The sequence below is a fragment of the Kwoniella mangroviensis genome (assembly GCF_000507465.2).
Source record: "Kwoniella mangroviensis CBS 8507 chromosome 1 map unlocalized Ctg02, whole genome shotgun sequence".
NCBI lineage: Eukaryota > Fungi > Basidiomycota > Tremellomycetes > Tremellales > Cryptococcaceae > Kwoniella > Kwoniella mangrovensis.
The window spans coordinates 1,366,967-1,390,123 of record NW_027062534.1 but is presented as its reverse complement, the minus strand read 5'-3'; the positions used below and the strand labels follow the sequence as shown (position 1 = coordinate 1,390,123).

The following is a 23,157-nucleotide window of genomic DNA, read 5'->3' as shown; positions in this document are numbered from 1 at the left end:
CTCGAATAAGGTGAACGACCGCGTCATGATATGATGGGGTGAAAGATCAAAATCAACAACACTTCCTCTTCCGCTCCTCATCTTCTATCCCGCAGAAGCTAGCACACAAAAGCAAGTAGACCAGCTGAAGAGCAGTCTACCCACGCCCTGGGTCTACCACCGCACCTGTAGAACATCGAAAAGACAGAAAGAGCAGGCCGAGCAAAATGGGTATCACATCTTTCTTCTCCTTCACGCAGGGGATGGCAACGTTCACTCAGGTGTTGTTGGCGTTACCCATGACATTGGATCTATTAGGTAAGTAGCTGAGCTGATCCTATATCTGCTCAACGAAGAGCTATCGGCAATGACGACTACCTAGCATCAATATCACCAGTGTGAACATCGCTAATTTCGTATCAAATGCTCTACAAATAGGTCCACCGTCATTCCTCTTACTTTCCCTACTATTTACTCTTCATCACTTCCTCTATTCTACCTTGAGACTAGCGTTCAAGAACACCCCCTTGGCACCCATCATATCACTTCTGGCATTTCTCTCACCATTCATCTCTTCATTCCTGGTACTACTAACATTGTATTGGTATCTCAATCCACCATCTTCAACATCAACGACAATCTTACCCCCTATTCAACATTACCTAGTCAACGTCCTACCATTCGTCTACGCTCAGATACTACGATGGGTCAGTCCGATGTTCACTCTCTTAGAAGGGATCAGTACACTATTGGTTGTTCAGGTGGTAGGACGTGTGGGTAAAGGTTGGGCAGACGAGGAAGAGAATAACGATGAGAATAGTATTGAATGGAGGAGTTTGTTTGGGTTGATTTTGGCTGCTTTGGTTTATTGCGCTGGTCTAGCTGGGATAATTAAAGTGAGTACTATCTCATCTACCTTCATCTTTGATATACATTCCCGTCCCTCAAGTGCTTGACTGAAAATTGGATACAGGCATTCCCATTATCACCTGAAAATTCTTTCCCAGCTTTCCTGTTGGGTTGCGCACTCACTTCGGTACTATTCTTATCTCTCATTGGTTTTACTCTGAGACGGACAAACGTGTTGGAAACTAGTCTGGTGTTTGTATACGTCGTGGTGAGTCTATCTCAACTGCCCGTTTGCCTGTCTTATATTCCAGCTGATCTTGATCTGGATAAAATTGAACAGTATTCAGCCTGGTTGTCTGGTGTCGAAGGAGCGATGGAGTAGGTACAACCTTCTTCCCTATACTGATGGATACCTTGTGACTGACTGGGTTCGATAGACCCAGGACCTACGGCTCAGGCTGGTTACCTTCCCCCACTTCCTCACTCCGCCAACCATCTTCGCATATCTCCAAATCACTTGATTCTATCTCTGCATTATTCAATTACGCCATTCACTCTACCTTCCCCTCATTCATCAGCGTCTCTCGTACCCTCCCCCCTCATCTGTTACTATCGTTGATATATAGAGTAGCGGTGTTGCACATGGCAGCTAGAATTGTGCCTGTCATTAGGAAATCCAGTTTGGGTTGGGATGATGGGCTGTCAATTGATGGGAATGGAGTAGGTGAACAGAAAGAAGGGTTTTGGGATGGTAGGAGTTTAGGTCAAGAGCCACCTGTGAGTTGAGTGACACTTGACTGACACATTTTGATTTAGCTGACGCTCATGTGTATGGTAATGATACAGAACATGAGAATAACAACGGTAGTGTTGAGTTACAGAAGAGCTATCTTAATAGCCGTATATACGCATTTACTGCGTGAGTACCGATCGCAAACCTTGAATCAGATATTACAATTATGCTGATAGCTTTCCCCCCACTATTAGTACTCGATGGAGGATCTCAGACATGGTGGAGATGGATCAACATAGCTCTTTTCCTTTCCGTATGGAGTCTGGAGCTCTTGTTAGATGCAGAAGGAGATGATAATGAGAGTGTCACAAGGTGGAAAGTGGATTAAGAAGTGGTAGAAAACGTCATTATGATAACGAGTTTAATGGATTGAGTGAATAAAATACGCATTTTTTCCATTTTCGTTACAATGATGCATGATATGATATATGAGGAGGAATGACAACATGTTCAATAGAATGTATGCTAATCCAGAACCAAAAATCTACAACTACCCGTAATCCACATACCTACATTTAGAGTCCATCACCCATACCCAGCTCCTACTCCTACGAATCTCCGTCTGCTGCTTCGCCTCCATTCGCCCCTTTTTTCGGTTTCTGTTCGTTCTCAATTTTCCTCTGCTTCGCTCTCTGTTTCGCCTCTGATTTATTCTTCCTCTTCCTATCCATCCTTTCCTTCCTAGCTCTTTCCTTCTCTTCATGAGCCTCGCATCCCATCCCTACCAATCCACCAGATAAAGCCTCCTTCGTAGCTTCCTGCTCTGTATATCCACTCTCCACAGCTTTAACAATCCTACAATGTGTGATACATGCTCTCGTTGGACATCTGAGAGCAGCTACACCCGTACATTCTTCGTTGATACATCTATCTGTATTCTTCACGTCATGTCTTGCTGATCGAGAGAACAATATCGTTCCTTGTATACTGGATGCAGGAGCCACAGAGTTACCTGGAGATTCCGCCGAAGGTGAGCTCGGTCGAGTGACGAACTCTTCCGTACCACCTATTTCGGTAGAGACGGGTTTGGCACGTATTTGAGGTTGGGCACAGAAGATGGGTAGGGATCGATATCCTGTAGATGGATCTATGGGTGGAGGATGGAAAGATGGACCTGCTTCTTGTATCGCCGGCTAATGGGTGCAGAGAAAAAAGGCAGGTCAGCTACTATTCAGTATTCATGCTGAAATTGTTCTCGGTTCAAGGGTAACCCTTTTGTGAGAGCATAATCATCCGCATTCTACCACATTGTCATTGTTCGAAGGTGAGATGTGACTCAACTCACCTCTAATATCTTCTCAATCTCCTTCAACAGCTCTCTGAACTTGTCCATCCCCTCACCCACAGGACATTGAGCAATCTTGACCCTCAATTCCTCATTGGTATCCAAAACAGGTTTCAATAATCTGAACATGTGCGATTTGATAGCTGATCGTGATGTATGCGATTGTAAAGCTTCTACTATATCTAAATACCTATGCGCTAACATTGTTATCGACGGGTGAAAGTGAGGATGAGAAGGAGCAAGCCATATTGCTGGGTTGGATAAGTTGCCCTACAGAATAGTAATCGTTAGTATCTCTCCCGGTAAGATAATTTCGAAGACTTGATGGATAGCGGATACTGTAAAAGGGACAAGAGACTCGAACTCACCTCAGCAGACATAACACCATCACATCCAGTCACTTCCAAGCATCTCTCAACATCCTCATAATATAGTATATTCCCATTAGCGAAAACGGGGATGTTGACGTGTTCTTTCACTTTCTTGATCATTTGCCAATCCGCCAATCCTGTAAATTGCCCCTTCATATCTCTGGTCCTACCATGACATGTGAGTATCTGGGCTCCAGCAGATTCCATCATTTTGGCATAAGCGAGTGTCTTGCTGAGAGAGGGGAAGATTCGGAATTTGGCGGTCACCGGGACTTTTAGATTGATATGTAATGTATTGACTGAGAGATACCTCAGAAACGTCAGTGTCCGTTGTGAAGAATGATCATTATTGAAATAGTGGAATATGAGAAGCTTGAAACTTGACTGACTCAATTTGTACACTAGATCCCACTCATCCTGTAGGAATGAACCGTAATGCCCTCTTTTGGCTATACCCTGGGGGCAACCACTAATAATACCAATGTCAAGATCGGATCAGCTCGAATGATGATGTTTGTATATCCTTCATGTCTACGCACAAATTGATGTCCACCGCATCTACTCGATGTTCGATCTTCTGGGCAGCAGCAAGTAAGACTTCGGGATCATTTGCACAAAACTATTCGCGATGGACAGGGCGTCAGCACGAATCTAACATAACTTTTGAGCTTGATGGAGAAAGAAGTGTGATGAGGTTCTACCCACCTGAGCGATCACAGGTCTATCACCACCTTCTATAACCGCTATGGTCCCCTCTCCTCCCTCTTCTTCGTAAGTCAGGTTAAATTGCCCATCCCCCCTTTTGTTTCCCTCTCCTTTGGCATCTATAAATACCTTAGCATGGATCATGGGCGTATAAGAAACGTGTGTTCCACCTGGATACCTGATCAATTTCCTGCCCGTCGAAGTGGTTATGGTCGTAGATGGTCCTGCTATGGAAGGTGGTAAAGGTGCTTTCGAAAGTAATCGCCATGCCTATGAGAATGCAAGGTATACCATTATCAGCTAAATTCCAAGAATCGATCTCTACCTCAGATTTATAGATACATCAATGCATGTATTATCTCTTCTGGTTGCTACATCGGGATATTCGAACAGTAATAGTGAGTGGTGGATACTCACCAATTCACTCTGATCCACCATAGGAGCCACAACATATTTCGGACTTCCTATCGATCTATAAAAATCGTATCCACCTAATTTCGGATGGTTTGGGACATTATTATCGTTTATCGTGTATTTCGGAAATACCTCTTCATCCTGCTCGATTTGCTGCGGGAATGAGCTGGTACTAGCTACAGGCTCTATGGTCATTCTGATTGATTTCGGTATTATCGATCGGAGTAGGGAAGGGAAGGCGCCAATGGCGCGAGTGATGGAAGTCGTGGTGGCGAGATGCGGGATGCAAGAAGTTTTACCCGCCTGTCAGAGCTTTTCAGTCCGTTTTGCGGTATGAGTAAGTATAGAGCAAGCAGTCGGCGTGACCCTGCGATGGATACTGGTGATATGATCCCACCACAATGGCAAAGTGAACTTAACTGATGGCCTGTCTGTTGAGCATCAACTTTTTGTGTTTGGGGGTTGAATGATTATCACGTGACTAGTCACTAACCAGCGGAGATGTCCGCCACACCAACGGGTCCAAGCTCACCCAAGCTCAATGTCGACCCAGCAACAACAAGAGACAGATACCCATTTCAACACCACTCTACAGTGCTCTTCCCGCAGCGATTGACATCAGAGACCCTGTGATCTGAATCACCCCCGTCAAGATGGACGATCTGGTCGATCTCAACTGGTCAGACCCATCCAAACCCGTCTCGAAAACGACCACTCCTCAGCCCACGGCAAGTTCGAGCAGCTCCTTCGATTTCTTATCGCTTTCCAAGCCATTATCAGCTGGTTCTGGAGGTAACACGCCAAATTATTATTCTTCTACACCAATACGTTCTTCTACTCCCTCTCAACCTCTCAATACTCGTCTCAATGGTACCAGCAATACCAATGATAAACCCATATCTAGGAGTGGGACACCCCTTCAGAACTCGACACCACAGCTGGGTGCTGGGGCAGGTACAGGTGGTTCAGACGCGTTTTCGTCCCTTTTATCCATGCCATCTTCTTCCAGCAGCGCAGACAATAAGAACATGAGTATGGCCGAAAGACAGAAGGCGCTGGAGGATGAGAAGAAGCGCAAAGATGAAGAAGACCGTAAGAGGTTTGAAGCTGAGGGTCATTTCTGGGATAATCTAGGCTCGTCTTCCTCCAGCACCATCAAACCACCTGCTAAAACAGTCGTACAACAGAAGGATGATTTTGATGATTTTCTGAAACCTACGCCTGCTCCCACCTCTAATGCCAGAGCGAAAAGTCCTGCTCAACCCACCTCTTCAAATGATATCTTATCGCCCACATCGTCGTCAGGACCATCGAAATCATCCTCAGCAGCCGGCACGTTTTGGGATAACCACCATGATTCCGATGATCTCCTATCAGGTAGTGCATCAAAACCTATGCAGGCTCAGAATAGTACGAGTCCTGCTCCACCTATCGATCCATTCGATTTCGATGCGTTATCCGCTTCTATAACTCAAAGTTCGTCTCAACCTCAGAGTAACGGGAACGGTCACGCTTTGGGCGACGACGAATTTGATATCCTAGGTGATCTAGGTAAACCCGTTTCAGCCAAACGACCTAAGATCGAGGTAAGCTATCTTATGCCCCGACCTGTCATTAGCTAACGCATTATCACATACATCTCAGCCTGGTCCGTCACGTCCATCTAAACCTCATTCCTCCTCTTCTCGCTCCTCCTCGCCTCCACCGCACATCGTCGGTCAGATCGTCGAAATGGGATTTTCGCCCATACAAGCGCGTCAAGCTCTTGCTAAGACTTCAACGGGTCTAGATGTTCAAGCTGCTTTAGAGATTCTCTTGGGAGGGCAAACTCCCCAGTCTAGCTCTAGGTCAGATGATCGAGATCAAGATAATTTCGGAGAAGATGATGAAGATTTCGTTGAACGTGAGCGACAAAGACGTGAGGAAGAAGAACGTGAAAGACGTAGGAGAAGACGTCAAGGTCCATCTAGAGACTCGGTCAAAGCGCGTTCTGCGGAAGAAAGAGAGCAGGAAAAAGAAGCTAGCGCGCAGGAACAGGCTGAGAAATACTTGGCCCAAGCTTCTGAAATTGGCACGAATATGTTCAACAAAGCGACCAGTTTTTGGAATAGTAGTAAAGAGAAGGCGATGAAGGTGTATGAAGAACAAAGAAAAGTCATGGAAGCTAATGCAGCTGCAGCTGGGTCAGGTGGAGAAGGTAGAAAGCCAATCAAAGATGGTAGACCCAAATGGATGACTGAAGCACACGACGAGGAGTGGAATGGACAACCAAGCAAAGAAGAAAAGAGTGGATTCAGAGATGACGATCATGATGAAAATGAGGGATTTCAAAGTCGAATTCGTTCGAAAGGGAACCAACCACAATCGAATGGTGCTGGACCTTCACGAAATCCTGTTTCTGCGGCTGCGATACCTAGCAGTGGTCCTTCATCTGGATACAAATCATCAAAAGAACGAGCCGATCTCCTCTTTGCTGATGAAGCACCCCGCTACAAATCGCCTGCCAGACACCCTAAGAAACCTTCTACTCCCGCTCCTGCACCCGTACCAGCCAAACCATTACCTTCTCGGACATTGGTTTCAGCAACTTCAAGTCAACTCGAGAAGTCAGCTAATTACAAGGCAAAGGGTAACGAGCATTTCAAATTGGGGCGATTTGCCGAAGCTGAATCATCTTATACCAGTGCCATCTCTCAGTTACCAGAAGGACACTTATTCTTGGTCCCCTTACACAACAATAGAGCAGCAGCAAGACTGAAATTAGGTGATTCGTCACCTGCAGTGGAAGATTGTTCATTAGTGATAGAATTGATAGGTCCCAATTATCATCCATCAAAAGAGGGTCCTCTTCCTCCTGACGCAGCGAAAGAAGTCAAGCTGTTCGATGGACTGGTAAAGGCTTTGTCGAAGCGAGCGCAAGCGTGGGAAATGGGTGAGAAGTGGAAGAACGCATTGGAAGATTGGGAGAAATTGATATGTATGGATCTAAGCATTTTAGGAGCTGGTGCGAGCTCGACTAAGAACCTTGCTGCTGAGGGAGCAAGAAGATCGAGAAAGATGCTTGAGGGAGATGGAGATGGATCCGCTAAACCGAAATCTGCTGGCCGTATCTCCTTGACAGGTGTCAAACCCAGACCCAGACCTACTACCGCTATGCAAGGTGTGGCTACTGCTAGACCGGCAGATGTGGATAAATCAGCGGCCGTCTCAGAACTTCGAGCAGCAGCGAAGGCATTAGAAGCGGAAGATGACCAGCGATTAGCATTGAAAGATTCGATAGAAGCTAAATTGAACAACTGGAAGAACGGTAAAGAGACGAATCTCCGAGCTTTGATCGCCTCTTTGGATTTGGTTTTATGGGATGAAATCATGAAGACTAGTGGGATGAAGGTTGGGATGCACGAGTTGATCAGCGAGAAACAGGTCAAGATCAAGTACATGAAAGTGATTGCGAGGTTACACCCTGACAAGGTGAGTTTCAATTTCGAAACTAGACTTTGATGGATCTGAATACTCCATTCTCAGGGAGGTATTGCAAGAGTAACGTCTTGTCACCCTTCCTTCTTGATGGTCGCTTCGTCTCGAGAAGCTGAGCTAATTTTTGAAACTCACTCTTATCTAGCTCAACTCGCAGAATACCACCGTAGAACAAAGGATGTTAGCCAACGGTGCTTTTGGGACATTGAACGATGCGTGAGTTGACCGTTTTATCTCACAGGAGTCTGATCGTCAACTGACAGGATATTATTGCATTAGGTGGCAAGCATTCAACAAGTAGAACTATCGGATTCCCGCACCTTCTTTTCATATCTATCCCGATCAATCAATTGTACACAATATGTCATTGTTGAGTATCTCCACCATAGTCCTATCATTATAAATCTAGAAAATGTATATATATATTCATATCTGTGCGATCATACTTACATCCTTTGTGATACTAACCCCCTTTAACGGTCCTTTCTTGGGCTTCGCGATCCGGTGAAGTTCAACCTGATGGAAAAATACTTGGCTTACTGAATACAATGTGAGATGTGATTTTCACGAGATCGTCTTGACACCGCGAAGACTATTGGAAGAACAACGAAGACTGAAAACATGCAAAATTTTCCAGGTCAATTACCTCATCAAGGCTATCCACCTCAATCACCTCATATTCCTTACAATGCCGTCCCTCCTGCTCCGCCACCTATACGATCGGTCCCACCACCTACTATCACACCAGGACCGTATGCACCTACTCCATCAATCATACCAGGCCCATTCATCCTCCTGATTCTCCTTCCAGCTATACCCTTACTCTTGTTCTCGTTGGGTGCGCGACCACCCGATACTTCCCATTTACCTTTCACGACTTCCGACATATTTACCACTGGAGCTTTCGTCACAGTCACGATGACCATCGTTATCTGTCTAGGGGTATATCCAGAAGCTGGAGGAGCGGTTTGGGCCTGGATAAGGGAAGGTGCGAATGGAGAGTGGGATATGAGGTATTGGAATGAAGTCAAATCGTGGACTGGCATGGCCACCACCAATGTCATGCAGCAGTCTTCTACCTATGGTGGTGGGAGTGAATCAGATCAGGTGCAGGTGCGAAGTCAAGTGCAGTGGAGGTGGAAATACGTTTTTGATGAGAGGTATAGAAGATGGACCAAAGTGAAAGTTAGGGTGCCAGTACCTATTGAGCAGGTTGTGCGATCGAGTAACTCGCATATCCGTCCCAGTAGGTTTATCATTAGGCCTTTGAAGACGTGATCTGAAATGATCCTGATATTGATAAGTTGCTATTGATAGATCCAAAAGGTTTTCAGGCCCTTTCGACCAAACATCTTTCTGCCTTACGAAGAACCTTTCCCGACTGGTACTCAGAATACAAACCGAAACTTATCCCTTCTCTACTCGTCATAAGCTTCATTGTGTTTCTTATGATATTGCTCGTGGGTCAGATTTTGGGCTCAGCGTACGATACTGAATCCTCGGGTGAGAAACGAGAATCCTCGAGTAGCGGTAGTGGTGGTAGTGGTGGTGAGAAAATGTCAAGTTGGGTAGAAAGGGAAATACGTAAGCGTAAAGAAGAGAAATCGAATCCTGAGAAAACCTTAAAGCGTGTCAAGGAAGAAGGTAAAAAGGAGTTAGAAGGTTGTAAGAAGAAGGGGAAAGAGGAATTGAAGAAGTTCCAAAAGAAGAGGGAAGCGGAGGAAGAATTGTTGAAGAAGGAATTGAAAAAGAGGGGATTACCTCTAGTCGGTTTAGAAGATAAGAAGAAAGATCAAGACGAGAAGAAGCCAAAGAGAAAGAAATCCAAGGATGATGATCAAGAAGATGATGGAGAAGGAAAGAAAGAAGAAAATAAGAGTAAAAGCGATAGGATGAAGAAGTTGTCATTAGTGTTATTAGGTGAAAAGGGTAGTACGAAGAAGAATGCTATGAAGGAAGATGAGAAAGCAGGTCCGGGATGGGAGATAGCTGATAATGCTTTGGCTCAGAATACTTTGGCGCAATCGCAGATGAACGCTCAGCAGATGGCGGAGAAGCTGAAAGCTGGTGGATGATCGATTGTAATGCCGCTTCTCACTTGAGAGTACCAAAATCTACTGATGCATAAGTCTACGATGAGAGTACAAATGCTTAGTATGAATGTTCTTTTGACTACTTAAGGGGATTCTAGGATGACAGGGCTTGTAGTCGGATCAGGCAAGGACCTGGTTTGACTTTGTCGGCCTGTTCAACTTGACAGTCACTACTCCTCATTCACAGAGCTTTACATTTGCATATTCCTAAAAAGGTATGTGGTCTATTGGGATATAGGCTAATTGTGCAATGTGTATCTTGTGCACGAGGATCCGACTCTATTCATAAATCGGAAGACAACCTTCTGAACTCGTTCAAAGCCTCTTTCCACACATTTTGACTGAATAATTTCCCATTCGCAGAATCCAACCATGGTTGATGCAACTTTGCAACTCCACAATCGACGTACCACTATGCAACATCAACCTACCATCAGCTTCCAAGGTAGCGAAGCCCGTCCAGGGAAACCACTCTTACATCGGTCGATTTATCCAAAGTTAACAAAGCGAAACTGACGTTCCTAGCTCCTTGTTCGGGCGTACGACCAATCCTCCTAGCTGCTACGGTTGCTGCGCCGCCATCCCTATATAGCGGACTATTGACAAAGCCCGGTCCGACGTTGGTGATGAGTAAATTGGGAAATTGGACGATTAGCGGTTTGATCAGCGATTGAAGGATGAGCTGTGAATGGAAAGTCGTCAGAGATGCTAGTGCACTTATGTAGGAGAGATATTGTATGTACTGTAAGAGATCTAGATTGAAACCCACTTTACTTTGGTAATACCTCTCACTGGCCATAAAATTCTTCTCATCATCTAAAGTAGCTAGAGGTTCCGATGGACTGAGGGACTTGGTCTTGGCAACCTCGGTTGTCTCGCTTCCTGTGAATATGATCTTCCCTTTTTGACCTGTGAAGTTCGAACTTCTTTTGATGATAGGAGCTAGGCATAAAGCCAGGTAAACCGGGGAAAGGACATTGACTTGAATACTAAAGCAAAATTCAGCTTGTGGTTTCTTTTAAGTCAAGTGTATAAGATTATCTCGACTGAACTCACCTCATTTCATGTTCATCTATGGAACGTTCGAATTCTTTCATAATTACACCAGCATTCAATGCAACAGCATCCAGCCTTTCCAGACTTTCGCATCTCTTAGGGAAATCCGTAACACTTTCGAAAGAAGCCATATCGACTTTCCAAAGTTCCACTTCGGTGTGTCTATCCTGCTTAGCGTGTTTGAGGATCTCCACTTTCGCAACTTCACCTTTGGCGATGTCCCTCACAGCGAGGATGATCTTGCTTGCACGACGTTGGACCAGGTGCTTTGCAATTTCAAGTCCGATACCTGGATATACATACATACGATCAGCTTTTCAATCAATTTCCCTTGATCGTACAGCACGACACACCTGAGTTGGCACCAGTGATGATATACACCTTACCTCCCAGATCGACATGGGGTAGAGGAGGTAGAGACTTCAATTGACTAGCGATAAATCGAGTTATGAACGGCATGCTGTATTCAGTTTTCACTATGCTTTAACTGATTCGGATGCGATTATGAGTCTTAGTAGGACTTGTAAGATACTGTCGATGTTAGCAAGAGCAAGCTAATTCTCAAATTTTACTGATCTAAATAGGTGAAGCGTGATCTACCACCGTTTATACCTTTATATAGTCCTCCTCCCTCGTTCGGGCATACCTCCGTTCGGTACACAACGGACATGCATGCATCTTCACGGACATGTCAGAGAAAGTTTCATTCATCAGAAATGCCTCAAAAGCGATACATGCTGAAACAAGACAAAGTTGATTGGTATATCAAATCATTGTTCTATGACCTCGGTCATTTGTCAATGAACGCCTCTTATCTTATCAGCTTGAGGCCGTCGATCATACATACCTGAATGCACAGCGCCAACATTTTGAGCGATTTTTTAATCTTTGGAAGCCTCGGCTACGAGGATAAATGCCTATAAGGGCATTGAGCATGGAATGCATACAGGATGTCCATTTTACATTATTATAGCGTTATTTATCCGTACAGCAGTATATGCACAAAAGTCCGGATACTTTGTATAATGGATTATACCAAGATTCAAGCCTCAATTGTAGCATAAGTAAATGGTTATACTGTACACATATCCATGCAAAGTGCTTAGACCTTTACAATGATTTTCCTACTGGTCTTGTATCTCGCTAAGAAGAACAAACGATGGTAAGTTCATGAGTGTCAGATTTAAGGATAGGTAAACTCACCATAACAAGCGAGTATACCACCTAGTATTTGCATCGCTCCGCCGAAAATGATCGTATACTTGAAAGTAGTTCTTCCAGTGGCATCGTACAATCCACCTCCGATCGGTCCATTGATAAAATTACCCGGTCTAACATACCCAGTCAGCCTTCGGAGCTCAAAGGGAAAGGGGCATGGGCAGGGGGCTTGCTGAAACCTACGCTTGAGAGATCAGGATCAGTCCGACGTTTGTTGCGAGATTGGCGGGTCCAAAGAGCTGTACGATGATCTGAGGTAATATGCCGCTGAATCCAGGTGCGATCAATCCAAACATCACCGCGAATGCTAATGTCGCTCCGAACAATTTGGCAGTCAACCAAAGACAAAGTTGAATCACACCCCAAAGGAAGAATACGAGGATGTATGTATTCAGAGGTCCAATTCGATCAGCTACGAAGCCTACTAAAGCTCGACCAACGCATACCATGTATGCTAGAAGCGTTGTAGGTCTGTGTGAAAGTCAGATCATTTATACTCAAGTACGAGAGTAAATCACTTCACTCACAATGCAAGAAGAATAGGATCGGTGATTGTGTAGTTGACTCGAACATATTGAGCCAGGAAAGAGAATGGCATTCTGCAAAACAGAGCACAATCAGTACGAACGCTTGGTCCTAAGACAAAACGAATGATGCAGACCGGATTGAATTGTTTACTCACCCATAACCGACAGTTCCGACGATAGTACCCATCATGATACTCCAGAAAGCACCAGTCTTGACTACATCCTTGTCAACCCATGGGGCTGTCTTTCCACTTCTCGCTTCGGGGGATGTAGGTCGCGTACGTAAAAAATTGATAGCGAGGAGCATAAAGCAAAGCTCGACGAAAGATAGTATTCTGGACACGATCATAAATCAGTATGTCTCCAATCCAATCGACTGTAAGGGGGTTAAGCACTCACAATAGTGTTTTCTTATAACCGACAGTGGTCAGAAGTTGTCTGGCAACAAGGGTTATAGTACCCCCGCCTAATGTTACCATATCGAATCAGTTCAGGAGCTGCCGATGGTAAGGGTGCAAGATAGCAAACTCACCAAGACCTGCACCTCCGATCGCTATACCACTTGCCAATCCTCTCTTCTTGTAGAACCACTGAGAGGGCAAGGACATGAACAGAGGCAGTGCTAATCCCTGTCCGAAACCTGATATCACTCCCTATACAAATAAATGAATACTTCGGTTAGCATCCCATAAATGTCCGCGTTGCAATGTAGCAAAAGTGGAAAGTCACTTACCTGAGTCAAAGCAAGTTGCCATAATTTAGTGGACCATGAAGCTAGGAACAAACCGAGCCAGAAAAGCCCCGCTGAAGAATATAGTACTCGCTATGATCATCATCAGTCCTTGAAACAGGGCTCATGAACAAAAAACAGCAAACTCACTTTGAATCCATACCGATCACCCATCCTACCAGACAAGAAAGCCGAGGAGCTCATGAACTGGCAGATTTCTATCAGCGGGATGAATTTTGATCGACGATTAACGGAAAATTTACCTACAAAACCATTGAAACATCCAGGAAGAATGAGCACAGCCGTGCTTTGTCCTGGGAAGATGTTCGTCGAGTAGTACTGATGCGTGGTAGAACGAATCATAAGTCAGTATCAAGCTTTTGTGACAGTTATATATTTATGTTCTTTTCCACGTACTTCTTGGAATACACCATAGTTCATATTCCATCTACACACATTACACCATCATCAGCCTAACTTCAATTCTAGATCGACAAAGACGTAGACTTATAATCGTACTCACCCCATCGTACATCCAGCTAATATCACACAACTAACCAATACAACCCAACCGTATCCTCGGTCGGGATATACATGCTCCTCATACTCTCTGAATCTCGATTGTCTCTCTAAATCCTTCTCATCCCCACTTGGAGTATGATCCGATGAAGATGATGTACCGAAATAACCTTCCTTGCCTTCATCACTCCTCCCTCCTGGGGTGACTACCACGCTGGATTTTCTCGAATGGGTAGGTGATAGTGTAGGTTTATGTTTCCTCAACTTGTATCTTGTGTGATGGTTATCCTCTTCATGTTCGTGTTCATGTTCATGTTCTTCATCATCAAAAGGATGTGATGGAAGCGGAGTAGAGAAAGTAGGTCTTCTTCTTGATCTTGCTGAACCAGTGGAAAACGATCTAAATTTCTTTAGTATACCTGTCCCATCAGGTGGTAAACCCATTGCTTCCCTTTCTGCTCGTTCTTGAGCCTCTCGTTCGTACCTCTCACTTCGGGCAGTTTCAATTCTTTTTAATGGTCCACCACCTCCTACAGATGCTGGATCCAGCACGGCAATGACATCTCCAGGAGCGGGAATGGGTGGTGCAGGTCCATCGTCTATTGTATTGGATCGCCTCAGAGAGAATTTCCAATTGGGCGTATGCGTGACTGTATGACTTCGATGTCGACCTGACCCCGTATTGTGTCGATGCGTCTGAGTCAATGTAGAACTTCTCTTACGACCAGTGACTGGTTGTTGGAGATGAGGTGAGTCCGAATTGGGATGTTCAGGTATGGAAGTAGGTCCTTCGACATCGGTCGATTTGGCTTTGTCGGTACTGGTATCACCATCGTTGTCATTGTCCGCAAGGCCACATAAGGTAGCACTGGAAGATACGATTGTCATTGGTCTGTCAACCATCCGAGATTGCTGGTCATCATTAGGTGTTTGATCCTCTATTGTACCGATGGGAGCGATATCAGATTGAGTGAAAGGCATCATGTATGTATGGTATGTTGAGGTGAAGGTATTAATTGCTCTATATGCTGTGTGATAGAATTAAGCTGGGTGGAGTCCATTGAAGGCTAACCTTACACTATATATCGCGAAATGAGTAAAGCTGAATCGAGGGAACGAGGGTCAAATAGTCTAGATTTCTACGATTCTGTCAATGATCATATGACCGAAAAACTATTTGCGATCAGCTCAAATCCAATTGGAGTGAATATTGATATTGGTGGTGATCAATCGAAATTGGACGTGAATTGCGAATGCAAATAACAGTCGCTGGTATAATGACCACACTAGTGGTGAGAATGAACGTGACTCGAATGAGGATCACCTCACATCACGTCTGATCCTCTACAGCTACACGCTCCAGGGAGGATTAGAGACCATTGCTCGATGCGCCCAAAAATATACGCCAAGAAACCTGAAAGAAGTTTTTCTTTGTTGGTGTACCATACCAGATGAGGAGCTCAACGGTCAAATCCGAAGTACGAAACAAACAACCTTAATTTTTTGCTGAGTGATCTTCCCACTCTACCACAATCCCGGTATGTCGGATGGTACGGTCCGAACCCCCCATCAGATCAGAGTGGATTCACAGTAGGAGCTGTTGCAAGTCATACTGATCATGCAGTCTCATCATAAGATCGGATGACTCTTCGAACAACAGAGGCATGTACCGAGATGCAATGGATACATGATCTTCTGATACATGTGCGTATCATACTATTGAACCCTTCCGACTATACTATATATCTTATTCATCTACCTGTCTTCCCGATTCTATCCCTCTTATTTGTAATACTTTTCTACTCAAAACATATATGTACTTGTTAGAACATAGACAAACACAGAGACCCAAAAACGAAACAGGGAAGAAATCGAATTATATTACTGATACTACTTATCTGACGAAAACACAGAGACAAATTACTAATTGATAGATGTTATTACTCAAACCCTAAGATATTCCTATTATAGATCAACTTATACTATACTATATTACACTCCATCTACCATAGGACCTGCCGAAAAACCTTCTGCAGCAGGTTGTACCTCGCTAGTCGTTGTGGGTACTTCCGTAGGTAGAGCCACATCATCAGCAACAGGTACACCAGCAGGTGGAAGTTCATTCACTTCTTCGGTAGGTACTCCAGACCCTTCTTGATTTACTTGAGGTAGAGTTTGTGGAACCACCGATACGCCTTCAGCCTGAGTAGCAAGATTCTGAACCTCGGCTTCAGACTTGATTCCGGCAAACTGTCGGTTCTCGATGGAAGCAGCTTGTGCCTCAGCAACTGTGGGAGCAATTGAGATGTTGGGTTTCTCGAGGGTCTCGTTCTTGGGTTTCTCTTCTGATGAATTATCATATCCATCGTCCGTGGTACCCATCAGCTTCTGCAATTCGTCCCACTGAGGTTCGTTCCCGTCGCCGCCAGCTGTTATCCCTTCGAGTCCGGTCAGATCCATATCCTGGAGAGGATCGGTGAAGCCCTTGAATTCGTCCATTTCGAAGTCACCCGAAGCGTTCTGAGCAGGGGTATTCTCGTTCGACTCGTTGTTATCAGGATTTTCAAACCCAGCAAAATTCGGTTCTGAGGAAGGTGGATGGTCGCCAGCAGGAGAAGAGGGTTTCACGGCATCCGATGAGCTGTGTTCGCCAGATTGGTAAGGTTTGGTATCATCTTTCAGAAGAGACATTGGAGCCGGAGCGGGATGGGTGGACGATTCAGGTATGACGGGTGGTCGAAGAGGTACGTCCTCCCCACGCGCTCGGGCAGCCGCTTCCTTTTCATATATCTTACGAGCGGCTTCGTACTCTTGCTTATCATGTTCAGCTTGTTGCAAGTAGGGCTGGGCATATACCAATGATCAGCTTGTGCTTGTGTACTTTATTATCAGTGTCACACTCACCTTCTTCTCGTCATCCGTCAAACTCCTCCACTTTTCAGCAGCCAATACACTCTGCTTGGTGGTCTCCGACTCTTCCCCCCAAACTTTCGCCCTGATATCGTCATTCTCTCTAATGCCTTTGAGGAACAAGAAATAGGCTGAGAGGGGTTTCTTTGGGGCGTTGGGATCCTTGAGATTACCTTTCCTCGATTTACCTTCCTTACGTTGTTGAGCTCGGAAAGCATTTTCAGCTTTGATATCTTCGGGAGTAAGGGTAGCTTGCCATGCGGCGAGCTCCTTGAGGTACTGTTCTTTACTCTCCTGCACCTTTTGAGCGTAATGTTTCTTCTGTTCATCACCGAGGGAAGCGTAAGCGACACCAGCGTCTTTGGCGATCTGAGCTACGTTCAGTTTAACATGGTGAGGTGTTCCGCCAGGTGAGTTGCCATGCGAAGCGGCAGCTTTGGCCTTATTGAGTTCGTCGGTGAAGAATAGCTGCCAGGCTGATTGAGCTTGTCGAGGTGGATGGAGATGTGATTTGGGATGGGCTCGAGGCAACTTCTCTTTCTCCTTTTCGCCATCCTTCTTACCCTTCTTCTTCCTACCATCCTTTTTGCCCTCAACTTCCTCTTCGGTGCTCGACTCTATAGCTCTTTTACCGAGTCCTTGATAATCAGCGGCTAGATCCTCCTTTGAACGCTTAGGAGGCTTGGGTAGTTTCGGTGCCTTCTCAGGTTTTTCAGGTTTGGGTGGTTTCTCTTTCTTCTCCTTCTTGGGTTTCTTACCCGTTGGGTAGAGAGGCGCTGTTGCAGATGCAGGTCCGGCTCCTGGTAAGGGTTGAGCTGAGTGTTGAGCATGGGTGTTTTGCGTATGGGCAGGTGCCGGAGGATATACATATTGCTGACCATTCCATTGCGGTTGCCATCCGTATTGACCTGAAGCCATATGATGAGGTGGCATCGTTTGAGACATTGGCGCTTGACCCCCATAGCCTTGCCAAGCACCTTGTTGCAAGGATGACGAAGAGGTTGTTTGAGTTTGAGGTTGACGTGAAGATGTGGGTTGCTGTTGCCATGCCTGCTGTTGTTGTCCGGAAGTACTTCGGGGTTGTTCGTGAGTTGGCCAAGATTGATATGAAGAGGTTGTAGAAGGGTACTCGTACGATCCTGCAGCAGCAGAAGACCGATGATGGTTATCACCTAGAGTCGCGCTTTGTGGCAAGGTCGGAGTGGTGTTCGACTGACCTGCGTTGCTGCGTGGAGCAGCAGACGCGTAAGAATGAGAGGCAGTGGATGGGTAATTCGCCCATTGGTTCGAGCTTTGTTGATGCTGACCTTGTTGATCGTAATAATGCTGGTATTGATTGGCATAAGGATGAGCTGTCTGAGGTTGACCACTCATGCTTGAGTGATGGTGACTCAGCACCTGTGGAGGCGCGGAGGAGGGTTGGTAAGGTGACTGATGGTGACCCGAGGCATCTGTGGTTTGCTGGCCTTGCGCCGTTGGATAGTACCGTGAAGATGGGGAAGGGTCGGCAGCCGATGCTGATACTTGAGGCGGAGTGGAGAGCTTGGGTCCTGAAGTGCGACGAGAACCGGAAGGAGCTGAAGGTGAAGACGATGCGCCGGCATAACCACCAAGGCTACACAATCAAAAGCATAGATTAGCAATCCACCCCTCTATGCCAGTCGGAGATGCTTACTTCATGCCACTATTGTACCCTCCGTAACCACCAACATTGCTCACTCCGCCATACCCAGCATGTTGGTACGTACTGTACCCGCCATCATTGCCGTACATTCCTTGAGCGGCTGGATCGTCCCTTCGTCCACTCAGCGAGCTGGCATCTGGCGCTACATAAGAGCGGGGATTTGAGCTGCTTCTTTGGTGAGCACCTGCATACATATTGGGCTGATTTGACTGGTTAATCGAAGCAATATACACAACGGAGAGAGCGGGCGGTACAGTGTGGGTATGAGGAAGCCAGACGATACGAAAAGAATGAGATAAGACAAGAAGAGACAATGATAGAGTCAGCAACGCCTTCTTGATACGCAATATTCCAACTCCGACAAGAGATCACTTAAAGGAAAGGGAGGAGAGGAGACGATCACTCACTGGTGCCCAGTTGTGGGAATTGTTTGAGTAAGACGCCGTTGAACTCTGCATTTACAGCCTGGAGAGTTGGGGAGGTGAGGTGATGAATGTCGAGAAGGGTGAGAGCGAGAGTGACATCGGTGATCGATACAAGTCATCGTTGAGGAGGATGAGCAGTTGAAGAGAATATCAGTATCAGCAGACACTCTATCGAGAGGTGAGTGATATGTTCATCGTCCCATCAAGGACATCGTGGTAGAGGAAAGAGATTGACATAGCGCCGAACGACTGCACATCGGATAGCCCCCACGACACAACTCGATTTCATGTGAAGGACATGGTACCATGAAGATCAAAGGAAATTGATGACATGACGACGAAACACACCGAGATAAGATATGATTGTTTATCCACAGTCCACCTGGCAGTAGTGTGGGATAAAGGATGAGTGGTCGATCTGAGATTGTTTTCTGGATCAGGGGACGGAAGGGATGGGAGTAGATCGACAGGGCGGGCGGAAAGGCAAAGGGAGTATACGTGCGTCAAGTGATGGACGTGTGAATGATAATGATAAGATCGCAGCACGAGGTATGGTGAAACGATGACGGCAAGGGCTCTCACACAGCCGAAGAAGGGAAATCAAAGGTGAAGCAAGGGTGAAACTGGCTGCGTCTTCCATCCAAGGAGAAGAAGACGAGGGAAGGCGTGGTAACGAACTAGAAGGGCTACTCACCTGAACTTGGTTTGAATTGAGAATGTGTGATCTATTCTTGCTTTTCCCTACCGGCATGAAAAGTCGGGAATATCGTGTCCCAAGAGGTACGACAGATGAAGTAATCGCAGTAAAGCGTAAGATCGGTACCAAAGTCCAAGTGTGATGGCTGAGCGGTGTTTGATGATCTTTTAGTATCTGATCGGAATGGGTATGGGACTGGGAATCGGCGCACGAAGCTGAACCAAAGGCTTACTAGAGCCAAGGCTAGATCAAAGGGGAAACGAAGGGAGATGTCGAAACGAGATGTTTAATGATAAAACGTGGATGAGGAATGTGAAAGGGCTAAAAGAGTTTAAGGTCAAGATCAAAGAATCAAGGTCTGGGCGCGGGAAGTATAAACAGAGTGTGAAACGAGAAACGAGATGAATGAATGGGTGGTATGGTGGAGTGATGCGTGGTGGTTGTGGTGACGATCAAGAGGAAGAGGAAGGAGGGGAGAAGAGAAGGATATCAAAGGCTTCGTAGTCAAAGTCAAATCAGGACCGAGTGAGGTAAATGGGGGGATCTAGAAGGGATTAAAGTGCTAAGGGAAAAAAGGGGAGAGATAACCAAATAAAATAGCTTAAAATAAAGAATCTGAATCACCAAAATTAAAAGCGAAAACAGAGAGAGTAGGGAGGGATGCGATGTGTTGTGATGATGTGCACTGTCTGAGCTTGTGCTTTTTGCTTTGCACTCACCAGTTATAGTTATGGGTTACCTTATCAGGTTGGCTCGGCTCGGCTCTAGATCAAAGGAATACGAAACAGGAATAACTGAGTATGAGTGTGAGATGAGTACAAGAGTGACGTTGATGGGGCGTGGGGGTGGACCTTGTACATGGGGTGTTTTTGGTTCTTGTCTCTTGTTTTCCCTCTCTCCCTCTGGTATAAGAGCTGGAGTGGCAAATAGGGATAAACCCACAAATCACTGTGACATTCCTTTTCGGTTGATTCTCTACTGTGATCTGGGATTACCTCATCCCTACCTCAACTCTGATTGGCTCGTGCCCATCCATCTCAACTCGCTTTCGGTAATAATTGTTCCGATATTCCGGGAATCAAGTGACAAGGTACCAATGGATCACGGCGTTATACCCAGGCAAAGGACAGTGTGGCACCTGGAGAAAGACTCGCCGGGGGATTGCTTTATTGCTTCCCTGCAGATTAAGGGGGCACAACTCGTGGCCTCCACTTTGTTCCTCTTGTGTCGATCTTGAGATTCCAGCGATCTGGTTCACATCGCACATCGTATACTTTGCCTCATTCTCGACGTCATAAACCACTAGCCTGTATGCGAATTCAATCGTGGTGACACGAGAAACCCGGGAAGGCGTAGGATCATATCTTAACTTATGACCCTTTTCCTCGACCGTAACAAATTCCAGAGCTTGTCGTGGGTAATGTCTCCCGTAGATATCCTTTACCGTTCCATGTGGGAATACGAGGTGCCTTGCCAACGACAGATAGCCCGCGTCACACTTGCAAATCGGTTGATTCCCAAGATACGTTCGTCTTCCAGCTTCATCTCAAATCGATGACTTCATTTGCGTAGTCCAAGTATAGTAGTAACAATATTACTATCCGTCCGGTCAATGACCTTAGTCTTCAAGCTACTAAAGTAAGATACGAAAAACATCCGACAAATCATCAAAACCAGTACAATGGTCAATTACGTACCTCTGGGTTCTACACCCACTACTCGAAGGATCGTTCAGAGAACGGGGCGTTAGGCCGAAAGGACTTAGCTTAGTAACCTATGACGCTCTATTAGTATCCTGATATTTTATGACTGGAATCGAAGTATTTTAGGAAGACGACGTTTACTCAACGATCGGATGATAATCGAAACTACAGTAATACCCATTTACATGACAATCTTCGTGTATATAATACCCTTCATAATTAGGAAATCTCTCTTCTTTTTCTCTTCTTTTCATCCAGCTCAATCAAGTTGACCCAAAAGAAGTCAAGTCAAGATGAGATTCACCAGATCCGCCATTACTGCTCTCTTCGCAGCTATTCTTGCCAACGCTGCTCCTGCCCCAGTCCCAGCTGGAGGTGTAGGTGTCAGACCTAATGATACCGCTCCAGAGTATCATACAATGACTGATTGTGAGTAGAAAGTAGACTATCGTTGCCACTCCTTGAAATATCTGACATATCTCGATGGTATCATTTAGTCGATTTCCAATCTCTCAACTTGGCTTTGAACCAAGAATGGATCGAACTTGACTTATTCAACTACGGTGTCCGAACTTTCTCAGTCGAGGATTTCGCCGCTGCTGGTATCAACGAGGAGGAGATCTCTTTGATTCAGTTCATGGCTAACCAAGTAAGTTCACTAAACCACATGAACATGATCAATCGGTCTTGGTGCTGATTTTATTTGATCGCTTTACAGGAAGTTGGCCATGCTACCCTCCTGACCAACATCGTCTCCGCTTACGGCCGAACTCCAGCCAAGCAATGTACTTACGCTTACGACTTCTACACTGTGCGAGACTTTGTTAACTTCTGTCAGCGATTAACCCGATGGTAAGTATCCATCTTTCCCGCCGCTACTATGAACAGCTTGGCTGATCATTTCTTGCAGGGGTGAATCAGGTGTATACGGATTCCTTCCTCACCTCGACTCTCGACCATCTGCTCAACTACTCCTTCAATCCATCACTACCGAGGCCAGACAACAAATGGCTTTCCGACAACTTGCCGGCGCTTTCCCTATGCCCGTTTACTTCGAGACCGGTATCTCCCAAGCTATGGCCTGGTCATTACTCCAACATTACATCGTCTCTTGTCCAGCTGAAAATCCGAGAATCGAATGGCCCATCTTCCCCAACTTGAACGTAACCAACGATGCCAACCTCCTCGTGGACGGATACAATGCTGCTATCTCCCACAACAGGACCTCGCTCACCGAACCTGGAAGAAGAGTCGAATTTACCTGGGATGCCCCCAAAGGAAATGTCTCTTATGATGGATTATACAACACCACTGTGGGAGGAAACGTCACTGATCCAACCAAACCCAAATACGTTGCTTGGATCAACCAGCTTAACGCTACTTACACCGAATTCAACCAGACCGGTAATTACACTGGATACACTTTCCAACCTGGAGGAGTTGTTTTCAACAACGTAAGTAATACCTCTTCTTTTCGTATTTGATCTGTTCCTGTGCTGATACATTGTGATTCTGATTAGACCGACGATGGTATCGTTAACGGTACATCTTTCATTGCTCTTACCGACTCCAACCCATACGTTACTCCATACAACCTTTCACTCTTGAACGATGTCATCATCGCTTGGGGTCTGTACCAAGCCAATTAAGCGGTTCAGTAGGTCAAGACATAGAAAAGTGTTCACATAGCACGGACCTTGCTTGCCATTTATATCTATAATT

At 45.6% G+C, this 23,157-nt stretch overlaps 8 protein-coding genes across 8 annotated transcripts; 4 read left to right on the top strand and 4 right to left on the bottom strand.

Moving 5' to 3' along the window:
- Positions 1–206: 206 nt before the first annotated feature.
- Positions 207–1,949, top strand: I203_105621 (uncharacterized protein; the record flags this gene model as incomplete). The annotated part of the gene is made up of 7 exons (XM_019144775.1): positions 207–297; positions 418–875; positions 953–1,096; positions 1,169–1,206; positions 1,266–1,605; positions 1,675–1,747; positions 1,816–1,949. 7 exons carry the CDS (start codon positions 207–209, stop codon positions 1,947–1,949), a joined length of 1,278 nt encoding a protein of 425 aa, XP_019006110.1.
- Positions 1,950–2,169: 220 nt separating this feature from the next.
- I203_105620 (uncharacterized protein) lies at positions 2,170–4,591 on the bottom strand (the record flags this gene model as incomplete). Its single annotated transcript, XM_019144774.1, has 7 exons — positions 2,170–2,754; positions 2,907–3,176; positions 3,275–3,576; positions 3,667–3,746; positions 3,817–3,896; positions 3,983–4,252; positions 4,400–4,591. The coding sequence occupies 7 exons, from the start codon at positions 4,589–4,591 to the stop codon at positions 2,170–2,172; spliced, it is 1,779 nt and encodes a 592-aa protein (XP_019006109.1).
- Positions 4,592–5,049: 458 nt separating this feature from the next.
- I203_105619 (uncharacterized protein) lies at positions 5,050–8,174 on the top strand (the record flags this gene model as incomplete). Its single annotated transcript, XM_019144773.2, has 4 exons — positions 5,050–5,982; positions 6,041–7,867; positions 8,019–8,089; positions 8,153–8,174. The coding sequence occupies 4 exons, from the start codon at positions 5,050–5,052 to the stop codon at positions 8,172–8,174; spliced, it is 2,853 nt and encodes a 950-aa protein (XP_019006108.2).
- A 320-nt stretch (positions 8,175–8,494) lies between these two features.
- On the top strand, positions 8,495–9,948 carry I203_105618 (uncharacterized protein; the record flags this gene model as incomplete). The annotated part of the gene is made up of 2 exons (XM_019144772.1): positions 8,495–9,119; positions 9,191–9,948. The coding sequence occupies 2 exons, from the start codon at positions 8,495–8,497 to the stop codon at positions 9,946–9,948; spliced, it is 1,383 nt and encodes a 460-aa protein (XP_019006107.1).
- Positions 9,949–10,249: 301 nt separating this feature from the next.
- Positions 10,250–11,481, bottom strand: I203_105617 (uncharacterized protein; the record flags this gene model as incomplete). Its single annotated transcript, XM_019144771.1, has 5 exons — positions 10,250–10,378; positions 10,445–10,648; positions 10,736–10,955; positions 11,023–11,311; positions 11,376–11,481. 5 exons carry the CDS (start codon positions 11,479–11,481, stop codon positions 10,250–10,252), a joined length of 948 nt encoding a protein of 315 aa, XP_019006106.1.
- Positions 11,482–12,124: 643 nt separating this feature from the next.
- I203_105616 (uncharacterized protein) lies at positions 12,125–14,997 on the bottom strand (the record flags this gene model as incomplete). Its single annotated transcript, XM_019144770.1, has 12 exons — positions 12,125–12,165; positions 12,226–12,353; positions 12,424–12,711; positions 12,768–12,839; positions 12,923–13,102; positions 13,167–13,233; positions 13,300–13,420; positions 13,501–13,590; positions 13,648–13,704; positions 13,765–13,836; positions 13,915–13,945; positions 14,021–14,997. 12 exons carry the CDS (start codon positions 14,995–14,997, stop codon positions 12,125–12,127), a joined length of 2,124 nt encoding a protein of 707 aa, XP_019006105.1.
- A 1,011-nt stretch (positions 14,998–16,008) lies between these two features.
- I203_105615 (uncharacterized protein) lies at positions 16,009–18,804 on the bottom strand (the record flags this gene model as incomplete). Its single annotated transcript, XM_019144769.1, has 3 exons — positions 16,009–16,860; positions 16,921–18,541; positions 18,602–18,804. 3 exons carry the CDS (start codon positions 18,802–18,804, stop codon positions 16,009–16,011), a joined length of 2,676 nt encoding a protein of 891 aa, XP_019006104.1.
- A 2,924-nt stretch (positions 18,805–21,728) lies between these two features.
- On the top strand, positions 21,729–23,084 carry I203_105614 (uncharacterized protein; the record flags this gene model as incomplete). The annotated part of the gene is made up of 5 exons (XM_019144768.1): positions 21,729–21,864; positions 21,933–22,084; positions 22,154–22,287; positions 22,346–22,889; positions 22,956–23,084. The coding sequence occupies 5 exons, from the start codon at positions 21,729–21,731 to the stop codon at positions 23,082–23,084; spliced, it is 1,095 nt and encodes a 364-aa protein (XP_019006103.1).
- Positions 23,085–23,157: the final 73 nt, after the last annotated feature.